This window comes from Leuresthes tenuis, unplaced genomic scaffold (genome assembly GCF_036924035.1).
Source record: "Leuresthes tenuis unplaced genomic scaffold, fLeuTen1.0.hap1 SCAF_13, whole genome shotgun sequence".
Taxonomy (NCBI): Eukaryota; Metazoa; Chordata; class Actinopteri; order Atheriniformes; family Atherinopsidae; genus Leuresthes; species Leuresthes tenuis.
Genome location: NW_027325367.1, coordinates 10,479,185 through 10,498,258, shown reverse-complemented (window position 1 = coordinate 10,498,258; position 19,074 = coordinate 10,479,185). Strand labels below are relative to the sequence as shown.

Genomic DNA, 19,074 nt, shown 5'->3' with positions numbered 1-19,074 from the left:
TTGTCTCTAACCACCAGACAAACCATTGCTCTGCTATAAGCTGTTGAGTGTTGTGTTTTTGTGCAGCAGGTTAAATGTGCTTCTTGTTCATCATCTTTTTTTGATGCTCTTCTTTGCCCTATTTTTTTTTCCCATTTGCCAGCTCCTGCTACTACAGCCATGCGCTTCCCTTCAGTTATCTGGCTGGAACAGCAGTTTCATGCACCAGTGCTAAGAGCCGATCAGTGTAATCTTATGTTGCAAAAATTGCTGAGTAAATATCTTGTAGTGTGAGGTTGCTTTGATATCAACATGAGACATGCTGGTGATTCAACAGGCTCTGGAAAGACAATGAAACATGATCATCGCTCAAGCTCTTTTTTTTTATTTTTAATTCTAAAGGAATGAGCAACTGAAAGGTAATCATCCAGAAAAAAAATACATCGATGATTTGTCAACAAGCAAGCTGTGGAAAATTACAGCATCAGTACTGACAATTGTGCTCACCACTGCTAATAAAATAAATATGAATTTGATGTTCTTTCTGCAGGAGTGCACAATTGAACTGAAGCCCATCTTGAACATGAATTATAAGTAGGACAAAGTAAAAACAAATTCTTGTAATTCTAATGGTTCCACTGCATACATGTACAGTGGCGCTTGCAAGTTTTAAAGCCTTTAAGAATTGTCTACATGTCATCACAAAAGTAAGTTACAAAGGTAGATAAAAATGACCTGATAGAACAAATTTTAATTGGTAATTTAATTATTGAGAAAATATCCAATATAGAATATCTGTGAGCACCAAAAGTATATCAACATTTTGCTTACAAAGTGGCCCTCTTGAGCACAAAACATTTCTATTAACTGTTAATTAGCTTCATTGATCAGTTTGTAGGAGTTTCAGCCCATCTTCCATGCACATAACTCGAGTCAACTCTGGAATGTTGGTGTGTTTCCTGACACGAGCTCCTCACTTCAACTCTGTCTACAACATTTTATTTTTTTTTAAATGAGGTTCTGCACACTAGTAAAAATATTTATTAAATTACTACCCCACCGTAATAGTCTTGAATTTCCTCCATTTGTAGACAATCTGTATGTTTGCAGATAGGTAGGCTTCAGAGTCTTTCGAGATAGTTTTATAAACTTTTAAGCGCGATCAGTAACCTTTTTTGTTAGGTGCACGGATATCTCATTTGCTCATGCCATGCTTTAACAAGTTTGTATTTGAGGATAAGGGTTTGAAAGATCCATGGTCATGAAGAAAATGGGCTGCGCACTCACACCTGATGGTAATATCACACCTGACTTTAATTCAACCTTCAAATCAGCAGCTCTGGAGGTTCACAAACCTTTGCCACTAAGACATATAACACTGGATTGTTTTTGCTAATAAGAAACTGTAAGATTATAAATATCTCATTGTTTTTCTCACTTGACTCAATGTGTTCAGTTGAATTATCAATCAAATCATGTTTTAGGATAATGTCGATCCACTGGCCTCAGTTAATTTAATCCTGTTGAAAAACTTAAGTGCAAAAATGACATGTTGTGGGTTTGTGGCACTGACCATTTCTGGCTCAGCTGGTTTCTATTTTGCTGTATTCATGTGTCTGTTTAACAATTACAGAACCACACCAAACACACAAAACAAATCTTCTGACCTGTCTACCTCTGACTGTTGTGATTATGTAGAGCCATTATGAGCTTTGAAAATTTTGATTTCTGGAATTTTTGCAAACCGCTAAACACAACTGGACCAATCTGGGATTTTTTTTGACTATTCAGGTCTTTTACAACATCTCGACAGCTTCACGAGCTAAAAAAAAAAAGAAAAAAGAAAAAACATACAGCCGTGTTACCATCATGTCCACAAAAAATGAAAAGGAGTTGAAGGACACTCCCTACTTGTCTTAATTCTCAATGAGAAGAGAAGCCCAAGATTTATCTCCATTCATTAGAGCCATCATCAGATTTGTGATGTGAGCACAGAACTGTGCTCGAGAGCAGCACAGGCGAGCTACAGGGGAACGGCCTGCTTGCCCACAACAGAGTTTTACATCCAGACAAATGAGGGAGCTGGCAGGAAAATAACGAGGGATGGCGTGAGAGAGCAAGAAAAGAGAGACTCAGAAACAGTGAGAGAGAGTTAGCCTTTGGCCAAGAACAGGCTCTTAAAAATTAATACAGGGATCTGAATTCATCCCAAGAGTGCTGAATAATTGAGAGGTGTCTTTGAGGAGAACAAATCATGCAGAGATGGCATGGGTGGCAAGGAAGCTAAAAAAATTATGGGAATTTTTTTTTTTTTCGTGCTTGTCCGCCTTTGACAGCCATTTTGTGCTGAGAAGCAGCTGTGCACAAAATACACAGAGGATACCTCAAAATTTGCTTTTTTCTCCACACCTGTTCACATAGATCTGCGTATGCTGGTTAAGCGCTTCTTTGTTTCAATGGATGGAAATCATAATGCTTCTCAGTGCAAAGATGGACAATACTATGGCTAACTTTGCTTCATAGTTTGGGAAAGCACCTTCACTTTTAAAACATGACACCATTTATACATAATCAGATCTTTAAACGTGCATTAAAAGACTATCTCTTTAATTTAGCTGACGGCAAACAGCTGCTTACTTACATATGAATAACATTAGTTTTAATCATGTATTTGGCGACTAATAGCAGCAAGCATTTGCAGAACTTTTTCTATGAAAACATTTGCTTGCTGTGAGAGTGAGTAAAAAAAATAAGGCCTAGCCAGCTGAGCAACAAGAGGAAATGATAAAATTCTTAAAAGAAAAGTGCAGCTATAGACTCATGAATACGTTTCTGCCAAGGTTTAATTCACAAGTGAGCCCTTACAAATAGTTATAAATCGTAGATACTTTTAAGAAAACGTTGGAGTTGGAGTGGAAGACTTTGAGCCATGACCTCAACTCCAGCCATCACCTTCCTAATGACCTATCATCACCACAAAGCTAGGTCCCCAAAGTGCATTTGGAGTCATTCCAGTTGTTATGGCAACAAATTCATGAAGCAACATATCCAGCAATTACGAGCATCATCATGTTCAGGTGGCTTTTTGGGCCACTAGGGTAATTTTCAGATGTAAATGTAAATGGAGTGAGCCCCCAAAACATCTCCACTGATTGGAATTGGAACTAGAACAGAACCTGGAGGTTTTCTCTGCCTGGAGCAGGTGGGTTCACATGACCCATCAGCCCTTTAGCCTCACACAGGCTGAAACTCTTCCACTGGGAATCGCAGCCGATTGTAATACACTAATTTGGAGCAAAGCTTGTTCTAATTTATTCCCTCTGCCCCCGACCCTCCTCCATTCTGCTCCTTTTTACCGTCTTCCTGCACACCCCCCCACCCCTTCCACTCCAGATTTTATTGCCTTTTTGGTTGAGTTCCTCCAGCGTGGCACCGTTCCAGATCCATCTGAGAGGATTTCTGATCACATTTAGCACACACACCTGCAGGCTCACACAGACCTCCACCCCCTGTTTCCCCCTGCTAATCTTTTTTGGAATTTTCTGCAGTACTATAGGAATTTCCTTACGAGTCAATCATCTCATGTAGACCTGTGCGAGTGCTTAAATTTATATTCCAGTCAGTATGAGCCATGTCTTGCAGTATGTTTTATACAGACATCTTAAGACATCAAATTAAAACTTGTGCCCTTCTGCATAGATTTTTATCCATTTATATTTTTTTATCCAGCTCTGATAAGAACAGTAAATCATTTCTGTACAACAATCATGTGTTGAAGAGTAAGAGAGTTGTTTGAATATGTGCAATTTTGACATTTGCGGATGTTCAACGGATAAACCTGTTCTTTTGTTTTTTGGTGGAATGAGAAATAACCTGAGAGAAGGTTTAACCTCCTCTGGGTGTGGTTCATTATCAAATGTGAACATGAAGTATTTGCAAACAGACATAAAATCCCCCAAGGACTTTGACACTCGTGAACACTTCGTACCAAAAGGCCTCATGTTGACTTTGATTACTACTTGTTGTAGCCTGAGGGATCTTAAAGATTTATGTAATCTAATAGAGGCATTCTAATGAGTAAAACTAATTTCAGAACCCTGCTGGGACTCAATCATGGACCCTGGTGATAAGACTGAACATGACCAGACAAATGCAATATAAACAGTACATCTGAGCATGTCTGTGTGGAAATGAACTGACTCTGTGGCGGGTTTGAGAACACATGAGCTGAACTGCATGTACCACGTATGTTATGTGCAGCCACAGAAATCTCTTCACCTTAAATGAGAATGTGACATAACTAGGTCTTGGACTGTGAAAGGCAGTTACTGGGAGCCTGTTACAACAGGTTTAGGTAACACTAGAGCACAAAGATCACTGCATTCAGTAAGACTTGAACACACACGGATGTATATTCCCGCCAGTGCACTTGCACACAAATACAGACAGGTGCACCAAATCTTTCGTTTATGCAGACAGTCAGTCTTATGTATGCGGCCCCATTCCCTGGCAAGTTGTAGGCTCAGAGCCAGACCTGCCCTTCCAGGACAGAACTGATCCATCACCTGAGCTGTCAAGTTCTTAACTTTTTAACTGATTCTGATTTGATTCTGTTCATGACAACTTTTATTTCCGAATGTAGATTACTGTCTTGTAAGGCAAGCAGCCATTCTGTACAAGAACAATGGCAAAAAATTGCAATATTCAATAAAACAGGTAACTAGATAAAACATTTCTAGTTACCTATGAATTAAGTAATGCCCCTCTGTAAAAAGGTAGACACATAACAGAGTTATAGACCATGAATGGCTCATGTACAGTACACCGTGTTCCTCATTGTGTAAGAACAAGTTAGTGACCAAACAGTGTGTTTCTATTTTAGGCATATCCAATTGCCTCCCTTGGTTAAAGACAATCTAAGGTGATAAAAGTGTTATCGCTGGCTGTCTTAACCTACTTCCACCAGGGATGATGGTTTACTGATAAAGATATGAAGTTGAATGACGTAGTTGGGAACCTGCTAGAGAAACCCAGGGGATTACCAGGATTTGTTCAGTAAATCTCTTCAACAAAGGTGCCCTGGCTGTAGGTGTTCAAGCTCAGCTCTGTGTAGAGGCAAAACTTTAGAGTCTTCACAAGTGAAATGGAGCGCAGAGGAGGCTCTGAAATAGTCCACATACAGAGGCAGCCCTCTAAACTCCTGGCACCGCAATCTATCTTTGGTTTCATGAGATTTTTTACTAAGACCTTACTGCAGCTTGTGGTATATAAAGGCCTGAATGCTGAGGAGCCTGGAGCTGGTAGATGGATCAACCTGAAGAATCTGGATTTAAAACTCAAACACAACTCTGTGTTAGAAAGAGTCTGTCCTGAAAGGAGTGTCTAAAAAGAGGACACAGGCTGTTAGGCCCAGCTAAGATTTACAGACCGACCATGTGTAACACTATACCACTGACAGCCTGGCCCTCATACCCAAAATTCCTGGAGTAACAAGTCTGCATGGTGACGCTGAACCTGGCCTTGACTTGGAGGGGCTAGACACACAACCTTCTTTGCTCTTCACTGAAGCATATTGCATAACAAAACCTGAGAAGCCCCAACGAAATATGTTTCTAAATCCCATGGGGACTACACTCTCAGCTTCTGATGGCTGTTGAATCACTGCTGTCTGACCTTTTGTGCCTACATCCCCTTTTTTTGAAAGATCCCATATGTCATTTGGATGACCAAATCAATGGCTTTGAAAAGTTTTTACCCATACCAGCTCACCTGAACCAAGGGCCACCCAGTTGTTATGTAACTCCCTGATGGCAGGATCAGTAACCTTGGCACCTGTCTACCTGACCAAAGAGACTGACAGCTCCCCGCCATACTTTACATAACAAATGAGAAATATGCCAAAGTCTTTGTCCTTTCATTTATATGATGGGAATTTAGCTTATAAAACATGAAGTCACAGACCTGTAGTGTCATTACAATCTCACAATCACATAAAGACAAAATAGACTGCATTGAATCACCCTGGTGTTACATAATAAAGAGTTACAACTAAAGCAAAGGTCTTTTTGGAGTTCACATGTTTCCACATAGCAATAATGCTAAATTGTTTTGTTTACATTCAGCTCCTTGGCTCATTACTAGATTAGCTTCTGTTTAGTAGCTGTCTTATGTAACTGTATCATTCTATGAGCGTCTTAAATGGGATTGCATCACTCAAAATAGGCCAGTGTGTTTCCAGACAAACCGGTTTGTTTGCTCAAGTTCTAAGCCCCAGAGCAAGATCATGCATAAGACACATCTAAACAAAATAAGTCTTGATGCGGTTTGATCAAAGATAAAAAATTATAAGTGGTCATCATGACACCTGGATGTACTTTTTTCAAAATCTTTTTCTCAGATTTCTGACAGCTCTGTGATTTCCAATACTGTGATAATGAGGTAATAAGGACTGTCAGACTGTCCAAATAGAGGTTTGTAAAAACTCAACCGAGCTGGCATAATTGTGCGCGTGTGACTGTCTCTCTCTGTGTGTGTTTGTCAGGGGGTTTACAAGCCACATGCTTTTTGTTTTTGTTTTGATGGAGGAAGGAGGGGGCTGGGTGGGTGCTGGAACGACTCTTACCTTCCACCCTGCAGAGCTGTTGCTGTCGCCTTTGTCTTTGAAGTAGGGGATGGATCTCACCATCCAGTCATAAATCTGGGACAGTGTCAGTCTCTTGTCTGGTGAGCTCTCAATGGCTTTGGTTATCAGGTCGGCATAGGAGAGATTCCCCCAGGCGTTGCGGCGAGATGATGCTTTCCTCGGTGTCTGTGCTGCAGCCAAGCTGCTGGGAGTCAGGGCGCCAGAGGCGGCCGCCGGGGAGTGCGTGGAGAGCGGGGAGCCTCCGCTCTCTTGGCCGGGCGAGGGGAGCGCTCCATCGGCCACAGGGCTGTTGCTGCTCTGGTCCTCCGCGGCTAAACCAGCGCCATTGACACGGATAGCCGTCGGGGTGGCATTGTCCTCTTCGTCATCCTCTTCTTCGGGTATGATATCCGTGTCGTTGCTCTCCGGTTTCACTGCGCTCGACTCTGGTCGTGGCAGCGGCCATGTGCAAGATCTGGGCCGCTTTTGGGGCTCAAAGTCCGGGTCGATGACCACGTCCAAGTCCGGGAGTGCGTCGGGGAGCGGAGCCTCAGCCATTATCTCCAGCTCCAGACACAATCTCGTCCCTGCTGACTGCTGATAAAGTTATAAGACAACAAATGAAGAGCTGTCAAAGTCGCGTCCCATGAATGCGCGCTCCCGTCCTTTGTTGCTATTTAACAGCAGTCCCAACAGGGCCAAAAGCAACGGAGTTATTGACGCCTGTTGAAATATAAAGGAGGAATAAACCCAGAACACTTGGTTAGAGTCAAATTGAAAACTACGGAGTCTATAAAACACAAAATAGCAACTGAGTGTGTAGCTTTAACACAGGACATTGAAGCGTAACTAAAAATGGTTAAATAAAGCCATCCTCTATCAGGTTCACTCAGATCAGAGTGAAACACTTCTTGCTCTTTAAGTGTAGCTCTACACAAAATCCTGTCCTGGTGCAGAGATCTGAATCCACCTACTGTCGATGAGTGGCTGAGGGGAAAGTGCAAACATATCTTATTTCTCTGGGAGATAAATCCTCCTCAACACTATAAATGAATTACCTTGAACTGCCAGGCTCTTGCACTCCGTGGTAACACAGAAAAAGAACAGAAGAGACTAGATCCCGGATTGTCCACAGCCACGTCCAGATGCCATCTTGACTCTCTTGTCTTTCACTCTTCTGGTGCGCTCCGCGATAAAGAAACAGATAAGATGTGTGCAGGGGCAAGTCGGTGTCGATGTGGAATAAGGCTGCCACCTCACTCGAGGTTACTACTGTATCTCGATTTGCTCTCCACACACTCATGCACTCACACTCGTATACACACACACGCACACGCACACACTCGTTAGGCAAGCACACAAGCGTACACACACTCAGGCAAGTCGATCAAGGACCTGCCCCCTGAATCCTGCGCATGGGATCGCCTTTTAAAGAGACACTGCAGCTCTGCGCGCAAGTGCAGGCTGCTGGGACACGTCCTGACATGTTGATGATGTGCACGGATATAAACGGACGTAACACCAGGTGAAAAAGTGAATAAGTTAAGGAGAGTTCATTTTTAAAGAGGAATTTACTGCTATGGTGAAACTGAGCTGGTCAGAGGGATACTTAATTGTGTTTGTGCACTTATTTCTGTGCTGGTTTGTCCTTTAGTAAATCAGTTGAAGACACTCTCTTTTATGTTACAAAAACTTATTATTTTGTTTTATAGTTTATTCTCTGGGTGGCTGCAAAACCTGCTTCATCGGACATTATTGAGTTGCTTATTTGGTCAGTTCAAAATGCAAAAATATTCAGTTTGCCTTCATAGAGAGAAAAATAAAATTGCTCAAATTCACATTGGCTCTAAAATCATATACATGACTGCTCAGTTGTCAAAATATGGATTGACTGGTTACTGACGAAAGGAGCGCTTTATGGACATTTAAGGTTTAGAAGAAACACTGCTCTCATAAATACCCATGATTATCATGCCTTATTTAACAGAAACAACGTATTCTATCTTGACTCTTTGGAAATTCACTTAATGGCACTCCTAACTTGGTTAAAATAGACTACAATCTTCCTATAAGAAAATTCTATATAGTTATTTATTTTTCATTATTCTACACAGTTTATAATAATTGTCCACCAAGCTAGACAGGATATATATTTAGTGCATTTTGAGTGTGAAACACTTTCAGAAATATTATGTTTCCAAACTTCATTTGCCGATTGTCCCTTTAATAAACAGCCACGTTGTCAATCATGCCTGTCACGGCAGCTAGACCACGCCTCCTTCTGAGGTCCAAAATGACGTCACCTCGATTACTGGCCAGAGATAAGGGAGTGAAATCGTAGATGGTTAAGTGATGCTCTGGACCTCTCTCCTCCTCCTCCTCCTCCTTCTGCCTCCTTTCCACCTTGACTGAATCAAACCAGCCGCGTCCATCTCTTCTTTGTTTCTTCGAGGGCTGTCTGCTGTGCGTGATGCGCGTGCTCGCCACTCCTGTGCAGGAATGCGCGTTCATGGCTCATTATAGCAAAATACCAATTCAATTCTACAGCATGCATTTGTACCGTTCCTTTTCTTTTCTTTTCTTTTCGTTTTTTTTTTTGACTTCTTGTAAATCTTGTAACATTTAGTTGGTTGACGTTGCTTCCACTGCAGTTCATTCATGATGAAACCATAGCTGCAAATACTAAATGCTGTTCTTGTGCCCATGCCTTTCTTTTCTTAATCAGATCATCAACATATTCACAATTAGCATGATGCACACTATTGTTTGTCTGTGCTCACTGACACACATTCAACCAGACAGACTGGTCCAGCTCACACTCTTTTACAGGAGCAGACTAGAATCTTTACTGTACAGGATTATGGGAGATAGCCAGTCGCTCTACACATACGCACATTGTGTGGGATGGCTTTTGTTCCCTTAACATCAAAGAGAATACCTGATGCAGCAGTTTGACTCCTGCAGAGTTAACCGCTCGCTGGATGTATGGCAGGAGGTGATGGTGTCTGTGTGCAGAAAACCTTCATGCACAAAGACCAGCTGTGGCAGACTCAGATGAGGGTTTTCCCATTTTCATGTTACTTTATATGACTTGAGTAAATTATTTTCTTTCAACTTTTCTCTGAACGCACCGTTCAGACATCTTGTGTAGATTTGACTTGATCAAATACTGCAGTTTGATAGCTTTTTCCATCTCGGTACAGATATGAATCTGTACTTCAACAAAATACACCCCGTCATGAGATGAGCCACGTCACATGGCACAAGACAACTGACAGATGTCTTTCTTGGTATCTCTGATTCAGGATCAAGATAAGATGGATGCCCCTTTTCTGGGCCATAACAATGACACAGAAAGGACACATTAATCCACACAAGTCAGCAAAAACACAAAGCAAAATGCTTCTTTACAAATGATGCATTCTTCAGGGTTAAGCCTCTAAGTACAAGGCTATCCTCACAAAAACCTGACTGAACAGCTGTATCAAGACAGTAGCTGACATCTACAGAGTTCCTACTTCAAGCGATAAGACAAATGGTGAGGCTTCTCTTTTTCCCCTATGTCAGCATGTGCTATAAAATCTGTGGTCCAGAAAGGACAGAAACAATGACCACTCCTCAAAGGCAGGGTGAATCATCCAGTTAAGACGATCACAGAGCGTGGCAGCCATCTGTGGTTGTGTCTGATGTTTCCCCCCTAAATGGCATAATGCTCAGATTGGATTAAGGGGCCTCAGCATAAGACCTGATTGATTTTTCTTTAATTGAAAGTTATGATGTGGGCAGACTTTGAGCCTCAAGCACCATTAAATGATACATGTCATGTGCATGTATCTGTGCACACACCCACACACCTGCAGTTTCCCTTGAATCTGAATGAGATAATACACTTACTCTGACATGTTTGTTCTTGCTTCATGACACTGGCTTGTTGGCCTCTTCATACAAACACAAGTCTTATATAATGCTCTTGGTTTGGACACTAGTTGTTATCAAAGCGGGCTGGTCCAGGCTTGAGTGCTGCACTAGGATGACCTCATCCTTAGATGGACAACAAAAGACCTTGACATATTGGTTGATCTCTGCCGCCGCCTACAGGCTAATATGGGAACTGCAAACAACCACTTGCAATGGTGACAAAAACATAGACAAAGAGGAGAGGTTATTAATTACCCATTAACACTCATTAGTCCTTTAATGTTGAAGTCATTTAGAAAGAAAACACATCTGTTGTTAAGAACAAATTTAAGAAACAATAATTAAAAATGCTCTGCGACAGAAATCAATACACCTTTATAGGTTCTTAAGATAAAATATTACATGGCTCTAATTCAATTGAGATTTTTGATGTTGCATGTAATACAGTAAAAAATGTTTTTTTTATCTTGCAAAATAAACCTAATATAGATGTAAACAAATGATACATTTACTCCATAAAAACAAAAATGCCAAAAAAGAAGAGAAAATGACAAAAAGTTAACATTTAGCATGTTAAAATCACTTAATCATCTATCACATACATGGATGAATATCATGCAAAACATTTAATCTATACCAGATTCGACACAGACAACAGATTGATAATAAAAACAGAGCCAGCACGAAAATATTTGATCCTTTTCACTTTCAAACACTAGAGGGCACTAACCACCTGTAGTGAAAGACACTTCATCCCACTCCTCTGTCTGAAGTGAGCACCTGTTTGCCTCACAGTTCACACACACTGGAGAGCTGTCTGTCTGTAATCAGATTTACAATCCACAAGTGTGGAAAGAGTGCACCTTACAGAAAATAACAAAAAAAGGGAAATTAAATGGTGTAACAACAAACGAGGAGAAGCTACTGCCAGAGTTTTGCTTTGTTGTAATGTACTGAACATTTTCTAAGGGTAAAAGTACTGTTTGCTCTGAAAACATTTTACTTTGGTTGTGCAAAATTGAATGATAACTTTTCTCTCATGGAGTGAGGTTGGATGATGTCTGGAGGTAGACAATTGTAGAGGCAGTCGGTAACAGGAGTTAGGTGCTCATGTGTCTCCTTCTGTAACTGCGATCTCCTTCCATCCAGTAGGATTCAGTTTGCATTTCTCTTAGTCTAGAGATGGTCCTCTGAAAGGCAAAGATCTCCTCCTCTGCCGTGAACAGAGTGAGACGGTCTGCTGCCTCCTGAAAAGAAGAGAACACTGGAGTTAGCAACTCATACACTCGAGTTAAATGTGAGGAAAGGTTAGAGTTTCAGGCTCATGATCAAAGGCCCAGTAACACAATCCCCAATTCAGCAGCATAAATCTCTAACTCTGAGTGTGCACATGGTAATCCTAAAAAAGGATGTCATGGCTCTCAGCAAAGCTTTCCAGCAAACAAATATTAAAAAGTATCAACAGATTTGGGTTTTAAAAGAGACACAGACCCACTCATTCTGCTATGAGCGGCTATCACAAAGCATGGTAAATAAAAGCGGTGAGATCTTACCTCGCCGAGGCCCAGGTCATCCAGCAGCTGTCGATCTCTCTCGTCCTCTCCTCCGGTGTGGACAAACAGTCGGTCTAAAGGAGCAGCCGCCAGCAGCACCACCCTCACCTTGAAAGAGGAAACAAGAATGGTAAGTGTGTATTTTATTGAGCTTACTTTCTGTCATTTATGATCGTCTGTTTCCTGTGATTAATATTAAATGACAGCAGATAAACACAAATCTATAGCTTTTCTAAAACTGATGTTTTATCACATCCCTGTGCTGATGAAAATTTATTTTTCTTTTTTTAGCTTTTAGATATTCCCTCTTCATCAAAACAAAGAGCTACTTTATTTACCGTTTCAGTTTCACGGGTGAACCCACCAACAGCCACATCTGTCATAAAGTGCTAACATATCAAATCAAAACAAACTCCTGAAGAAAGTAAGAGGTGTTGTATCACCACTGCACAGTGTAGCGAAGGTTCATGTCGCCACTTAAGGTGTGCAAACCCCCCTTAGCAGCAACCCAGTAGAAAAGACCATGATGCATCTCTGACAGTCTCTTTGTAGGAGAATCCAGCTGCTGATTCCAGGAGGCTGGAGGTGGACCTGTCAAGTGGCAGGCTTCAACATCAAGGGATTGTTAGTGAAATATGGATGAGCAGGGCTTGGCAAATAAGAAGCTTAACATTTATATCCAAGTAGAAAAGAGAGGAATACTCTGGTTGTGGTGGATGTTACAAAGACAGGGCAGGAGAGATACAACGCAGTGTTGCAGGGCTCCTAAGGAAGCTGTCAAGACTCACACCTTGCCTCTGAAGGCACGGTCCAAGACTGCACCGACCCAAATTTGCAAACTGGCCTGCAGGAAAGGTGCAAGCAACTATCCCACAGCTGACAACCTCCTCATCCAGTTACTCAAATGTGGAAAACCCCAGAGACTCCGGGCAAGGAGATAAACATGTGGGCTTCGCTTCCCCTCAGAGATCACCAACCAAAACCAAACATCCGTACAGCTCTGCCAAGATCAGTTAACTTTTGATCCCTTCAGAGTGCAAGCTGTTCTCAAACAAAGGATAAGTACATTTTAAGAGCTGTAGAGAGTCAGACTGGACCTCCATCATCTAGGGGTTAGAAGTTGGTAGTATCACATCAACACCACAGTGACTTCTTCAGGATGTAGTTGTGATTAGGAGGCAGTCATAGAGGGCAACATGTAATTAGTTTCTTTGTCCTGAGTGTGGTTATACCTAGAAGTAAAAAACGGCTCTTTTTTGTTGCAACATGTCAACATCCTTAAAGGAATGGTTTTATATGTTTAGTGAATAAAAACTTAAATCACCTCAACATCATTGTGGGAATGACTGCGAGCAAAACTCCACACAACCAGGTTAAAAAAATCTGGCGCAATGGCTCCAAAATTATGTAGTAATGGGCATAATGTTTCAGCACATTTTATGGATGTAATTAGAAATAATGCAAGTAGTTGTAATAAAAGAGAGAAATGGGTCTAATGCGGAGGAGTAATTTCGTGTGACTAGCATGATAATTAAGTAATCCTAATATTAAAACACATTAGAAATAAAGCAGTAAAAACTAACAAGTGATACGATAGTTCCCTTTTTGTCAGTTTTTTTCTGTTGGATACCTTGTTGTCATAGAAGTTATCTATGAGGGTAGTGAAGCGTCTGGCCTGGTCCTTCAGAGTCAGTGTCAGCATGGGAACATGGCGGATGAATACTGTGTCGAAGAGCCGAGCCATCTCCAGGTAGTCACTGGCACCAAGAGGCTGAAGGGCAAGTGAGCAGGTTACATACAGACACAGAGTTAAACTGAGCCTCTGCATCAACATGTGTTCAGCTTCTTCATAAAGAGAAACAGGCACTGGCAAAGCAAACTGCACTGCCTACGTGGACTGAAAAAAGAAAAAAAAAAAGATTTTACAACAAGAGCACCTTGTGCAAGAGACTCTTGGGGATTAAATGTCCTTGAGCCCTTGCCATTCAGTTTGATTGCTCTTAAAATTAATGAGAACATGGCAACATATGTCAGAGGAAGCTCAGATGCCTTCTAAAACTCACCACCGTCCATCAGGGTCAAGAATTCACGCGCACACACACAGCACATTGCAGCACCAAATAGTTTTATGTGAGGCACAGCAGGCTCAGTTAATCATGAAATAGTCAAAAGATTTGCGTTTTTGACATTGAGCAGAAAATAGGACCAAGATAGAAGGACAATTGCAGCACAGAGGAGGAAAGAAGCAGGCACATAAGTAATGACACAACAGAACTGCTTTAAGTTCAAGCAGTTTTCATTAGTTGTGAGTGGATGTGATTGTTATGTGAGCACACAGTATGCACCAGTCAAAAAGAGCACAGGAGGACATGTTCCATTGGCCAAAGGTTATTTGCAGTATCATATCATGCGCTGTACAATTACATTTTCCGAAAAGGGCTTAACTTTGTGTTTTTTTGTGTCTGTAAAAACTGTATTTTGATGTAGGAACAGCTTGCAGCATGTAAACACTCTAAGTTCTACATATCTAAATAATAATTTTTAAAAAATTGCAACAGTGTTTCACCTCTAAATGCACAACATGCCAACAATGATCCAACTTCATATCTGTAAAAGAAAATGATCCGAACAACACTCACTCTGCTACACAGCTCATCAAAGGTACAGTCAGCGATGGAGCCACAGGTCTTCTCAAGAGTCACATCTCTGCCCAGCACAGTGAGCACCCGAGGACCTGGAACTAATGAAAACACACACAAACAACATACATTTTTTTGTAGCACTACAAAAGCTGGTGATTACATTGAAGCAAATCTATTCTAAGGAGGGTAGTGGAAAAGAAGAAACAAGAATAGTTGATGAAATAGTAACGATAGTTGACTGTTAGAGACTCTGGTGTCTACAAATTCAATTTTGGAGTGATTGATGCTTTTAAAGATTAACATAAGGAGTTATATAAGGAGATATTAATATAAGTTTGCAAAACACTACAATATAGCCATATATCTTCATCAAGAGTGTGAAAAAACGGAATCCTGAAACTGAGTCTAAAATCTAAATTTTCCTGAAAGATGTTTGGTTTTTACCTGCAACAGTAAAGTCACCAACACATTACAAAGCCAAAGACTTTGTAGTTTTCTCCTCTGTGGAATTAGGATCCCATGAAACATAAATGAGGTGTTTTATATTCCCCTTTAAGAACTGTTTCAAGGGTACTTTCAAACCAACAATGTATTGACTGTGACTGCCTGTGAAGTTAATTAAACTCTGTTTTATACTCAACTCAGATCCATACAGCTCCATTGTTGCCCCCAGAACAATCAAAACCACTCCAGAGAGCCACATCGCTCTGCTGAGTCACACAAACTTTCCTCGCAATGAATGCAATCATTGAAAAACGTATGCCTATTTTGCATTTGATGGCAGAGGCAGGTTTTGAAGAAAGTTGGGGCCAGGGGCATGTTTACCACTGTGCTGCATGACCTCCTAACAAAACAGCTGCGGAGCTAAGGAGACTGGCTGCTGTAGTTGTGAAAGTGAAATGTTTTGTCATTCTTGTTTGAAAATAAGCTTCAGATACTCAATATTTCGGGGCCTCCATCACACCTTTTGTCTCGTATTGCCTAAAATGTTTTCAGCGGGTGGAAGGTCTGTTATAATATGCACTGAATGTGGTTTGGCATTGTCTTGCTGAAATAAGTAGGACTTTCACTGAAAAAGACAGAACAAAAGTCATCTCAGGGCACAAAACAGAAAAAATAAACAAGTTCAAAACAAGTTATTATTCAATCAAACCCAGTATATTCCATTAAAATCTCATTCAGTCCAACTTATCAGAATTGTAATCATATAATAACATTTAATAAAAGTAGACTCAGTCCCCTTGTTCTGAGCATGCTGGTGGTAGCAGACATTAGTGGGGAGGAAGGACTCCCTATGAACAGGAGGAGACCTCCGGCAGAACCAGACTCCCTCGACAGGTTGGGCAGTGAGAGGACAGCGGAACAAAAAATACCACAGTAGAATCATTGCTGATGTCCTTACTCCTTGGCATTGAGTTAACACACACCTGAATGCTCCCGACTAACAAATCTGGTCTTATACAATGGGCTCACACTTGCTGATCAATTAATGGAGCAGCATCTGGCTATTACCAACTGTAAGGGTGCAGTTTAATCTCTTTATTTATCTTTTTACACCCTGCTTCTGCATTTTGGTTTAATTCTTAATTCTTAAAAAAGGGAAAATCCTTTTTTCGCTGCTCAAGTGCCCCTGGATCAAGATGTGTATCTGTGGTTTTCGGCCATGTCCCGTGTGCAGAGATTTGACCACAATCTCAGAATCTCTTAATGATGCAATATGCTGCAAATGATGAAATCTTAAACTCTTACTTGGAGACACTTAATTCCTTAATGTTTGACTGTTAATCCATGCAGTGATGAACCTGTCTCCACCTCTGCACAAACAGCCTCAAACAGCATTAAAGGTTTCTCAAGGTTTATAACAAAGGTACCAGAGTTTTTAACATGTTTAAAGCAGTGAAAAAAATAGTAACTCGCCTGTTTAAAAAAAAAAAAAACATACCAAAACCATTACCAAAAATTTCGAGTCGACCTCTTCCTTACCGCTCTTTTGTCTCAATGTGAGCTCCTCAAACAGTGCGTCCAAGAAGGCCTCGGCACCAGGCTCCCCTGCGCTGCACAACACACACACACAGGCACAAAACACAGAGGAAATAATAGGATGTGAAATTAATAATGCTGAAGTGGCCGCATCAAACGGTGGCAGCAAGCAGAGCATGGGTGTGGGGTACTTAGCTTTTCACTCCATCAGCAAAAAACAGGATGTCAGGCTGTAAACACATGCATTAGCTCGTGAATGCACGTCAAAATGAGACTGTGAAGGGTTTGCGTTTGTGTCCGTTTGCACGCTTGTGTTTCAACTCCAGGTAAAAGGGTGTGATGTGCTCTATTTACATACAGTGAAAGGACGAAAGCTCTTGTTTGGCCGTGTGTGCTTGCGCTCCATCAGCGTATATGTAATGAGGAAAATAGCAAACTAGCTTTTAAAGCTCTGCCATTTTCTCATGTTCTATTGATTCCTCTTTTATTCTTTTCATGGCTCTCTCAAGGTAATGCAGGTCTTTATAAATCTCCCTGCCGGTTTCTGCTCATTTATGCATCTGTTTGCCTTCTCTTTCTGTGCTATAAAAAAAGGGAAAAAAAATAAAAAATCACAAACATTTTCTGTGTGAATTCTTGTGTGCGGGTTAATGTCGACACCTCTGAGCTGAGCGGGACTGTGATCAGTGATGCAGCGTGTGTGTGTGTGTGTCTTACAGGTAGTAGAGTTTTCCAGCTTTGGGCTTGTCCAGCCTCCTGTAATCAATCCCAGAGTCCAGGCAGATGGTGTGGCAGTATTCCTGAGCACACCAACACAAAAGGACATAAAATTTCAGCCGAAAGAGCAAACTGTGAAATTATGTCTGTGTTTAAGAGCAGGGTTTGATTTCTAAATTCAATATTTTGATGTCGTTTATGATAATAACACTGAAAATATGAAGTTACATAATTCACTGGAGGCTCATAATTCACATCAGGACCAACAGAATTCTCTCAACACATCTGATGGTGGTGATTATTTGTAAAGCAGCATGTTCACCCTTTTTTTTTTCCTTTCATATTTTTTGCTTGAATAAATTTCACACCAAAACCAAACAACAACAAAAAAAAAATGAACCATGTAATACAGTCTCTCTCTTGTCTCATCTGAGTATATAAATCTTAAAAAACAGCTCATAAATATACAGCATTCTAAAATCTTTACAATGAATAGTTTCCCAAATGAGCATTTACAACCTGATCTCATGGTAGAAGGTATGATAGCTGGTCCACAGCTTAAAATGTTCCAGTGTCACTGCAAACGCACAAAAACTGCACCATCACTACGTTTTCCACTGCAGGATGTCTAGATGCTTAGAAAAATGAAGAGGAGGATGACCACGAGATCGAGCCTCATCTGACACATCCCTTTTCTTTTTTTCAGTTTTTACTTCCCTCTTACTTGTGAAGAGTTAGGGTTAGATGTTTAAAACACAAGGTGAGGGGTTGGGAATTATATACAATTACATGTTTGAACATGAATGAACACTTCTCAGCACAAAAGCAACATATAGGTTGGCATCTAATGTTTTCCATTTTTTCGGTGTTAAGCTTTGTTTACGTTGTCTCTGGTTTTCTGTTTAATTTGCTGCTGTGTAAAATCTCCAGATTTTTCCCTTGTTTCTTTCTGTTGGTCTTTCTTTGTGCTCTGACCCTAGTTTCTCATCACCACACCAGCCTTTGTTTGTTAGTTCTCTCTCAGTACATATACTACAGGCTTTCCTTTGTTCTGTGCCAGGGTCTCATCATCGTTCTTATGCCAAAATTTGATCCCATTGTCAGATTCAAGGCACACTTTTTGTTTTAAAAAAAGTTATTCCATTACTTGCCTGTTTACCATCTGTGAGCCTTCCTTCGGCCCCTAACCTCCACTGCTCCACACAACTGCTCCACACCTACGTTCTAGACATATGGACAAGTCTACCAATTACACGTTTTCTTATGAGACTGAGCTGCCGTTTGGTAGATACAGTTCCAACTGCAGCTTTGTTGTGTTCTCTTGTTTGTGTAAGAATCTCCAGAGCCCTCAGATTGTTTCTGGACTATTGTTGTCTGTGGTTTGAAGGAATAACAATAGCAACGATCACTTTATGGTTTTAATAAGAAAAGATACAACTATAGCAAGGCCCATCATTTAATCTGATTCAGTATTTAAAAACTTAGCATATCATTTTAAAAATCCTGACTCTGTAACATACTAGAGCAGAAATAAGTTTGTTGTCAGGTTGGGAGTTTAGATTACAGTTGCATGAAAACCTTTGTAATGACTGAGTTTGTTCCGGGACTTTACTTTTTATGTTGTTATTGGGAATTAAAATGTTGTCTTTCTACGATACACTGA

At 40.8% G+C, this 19,074-nt stretch overlaps 2 protein-coding genes across 3 annotated transcripts in view; both read right to left on the bottom strand.

Annotated features, from left to right (window-relative positions):
• foxo3b (forkhead box O3b) overlaps positions 1-7,965 on the bottom strand; it is a 41,277-nt gene extending 33,312 nt beyond the window's left edge. Inside the window, exons 1-2 of one of the 2 annotated variants that reach the window (XM_072361686.1) lie at positions 7,660-7,965; positions 6,602-7,324 (exon numbers count right to left, since the gene is read on the bottom strand). In XM_072361686.1, coding sequence (XP_072217787.1) covers positions 6,602-7,159 — 558 coding nt within the window. In that variant the 5' untranslated portion in view covers positions 7,160-7,324; positions 7,660-7,965. The remainder of the gene's footprint in view (positions 1-6,601; positions 7,325-7,659) is intronic. The other variant, XM_072361687.1, reaches the window with a different exon arrangement.
• Positions 7,966-10,777: 2,812 nt separating this feature from the next.
• Positions 10,778-19,074, bottom strand: part of afg1lb (AFG1 like ATPase b) — a 28,291-nt gene continuing 19,994 nt past the window's right edge. The window contains exons 8-13 of the mRNA XM_072362247.1: positions 17,412-17,494; positions 16,698-16,768; positions 14,712-14,812; positions 13,703-13,843; positions 12,073-12,180; positions 10,778-11,766 (exon numbers count right to left, since the gene is read on the bottom strand). Of these exons, the coding sequence (XP_072218348.1) occupies positions 11,620-11,766; positions 12,073-12,180; positions 13,703-13,843; positions 14,712-14,812; positions 16,698-16,768; positions 17,412-17,494 (651 nt within the window). The 3' untranslated portion in view covers positions 10,778-11,619. The remainder of the gene's footprint in view (positions 11,767-12,072; positions 12,181-13,702; positions 13,844-14,711; positions 14,813-16,697; positions 16,769-17,411; positions 17,495-19,074) is intronic.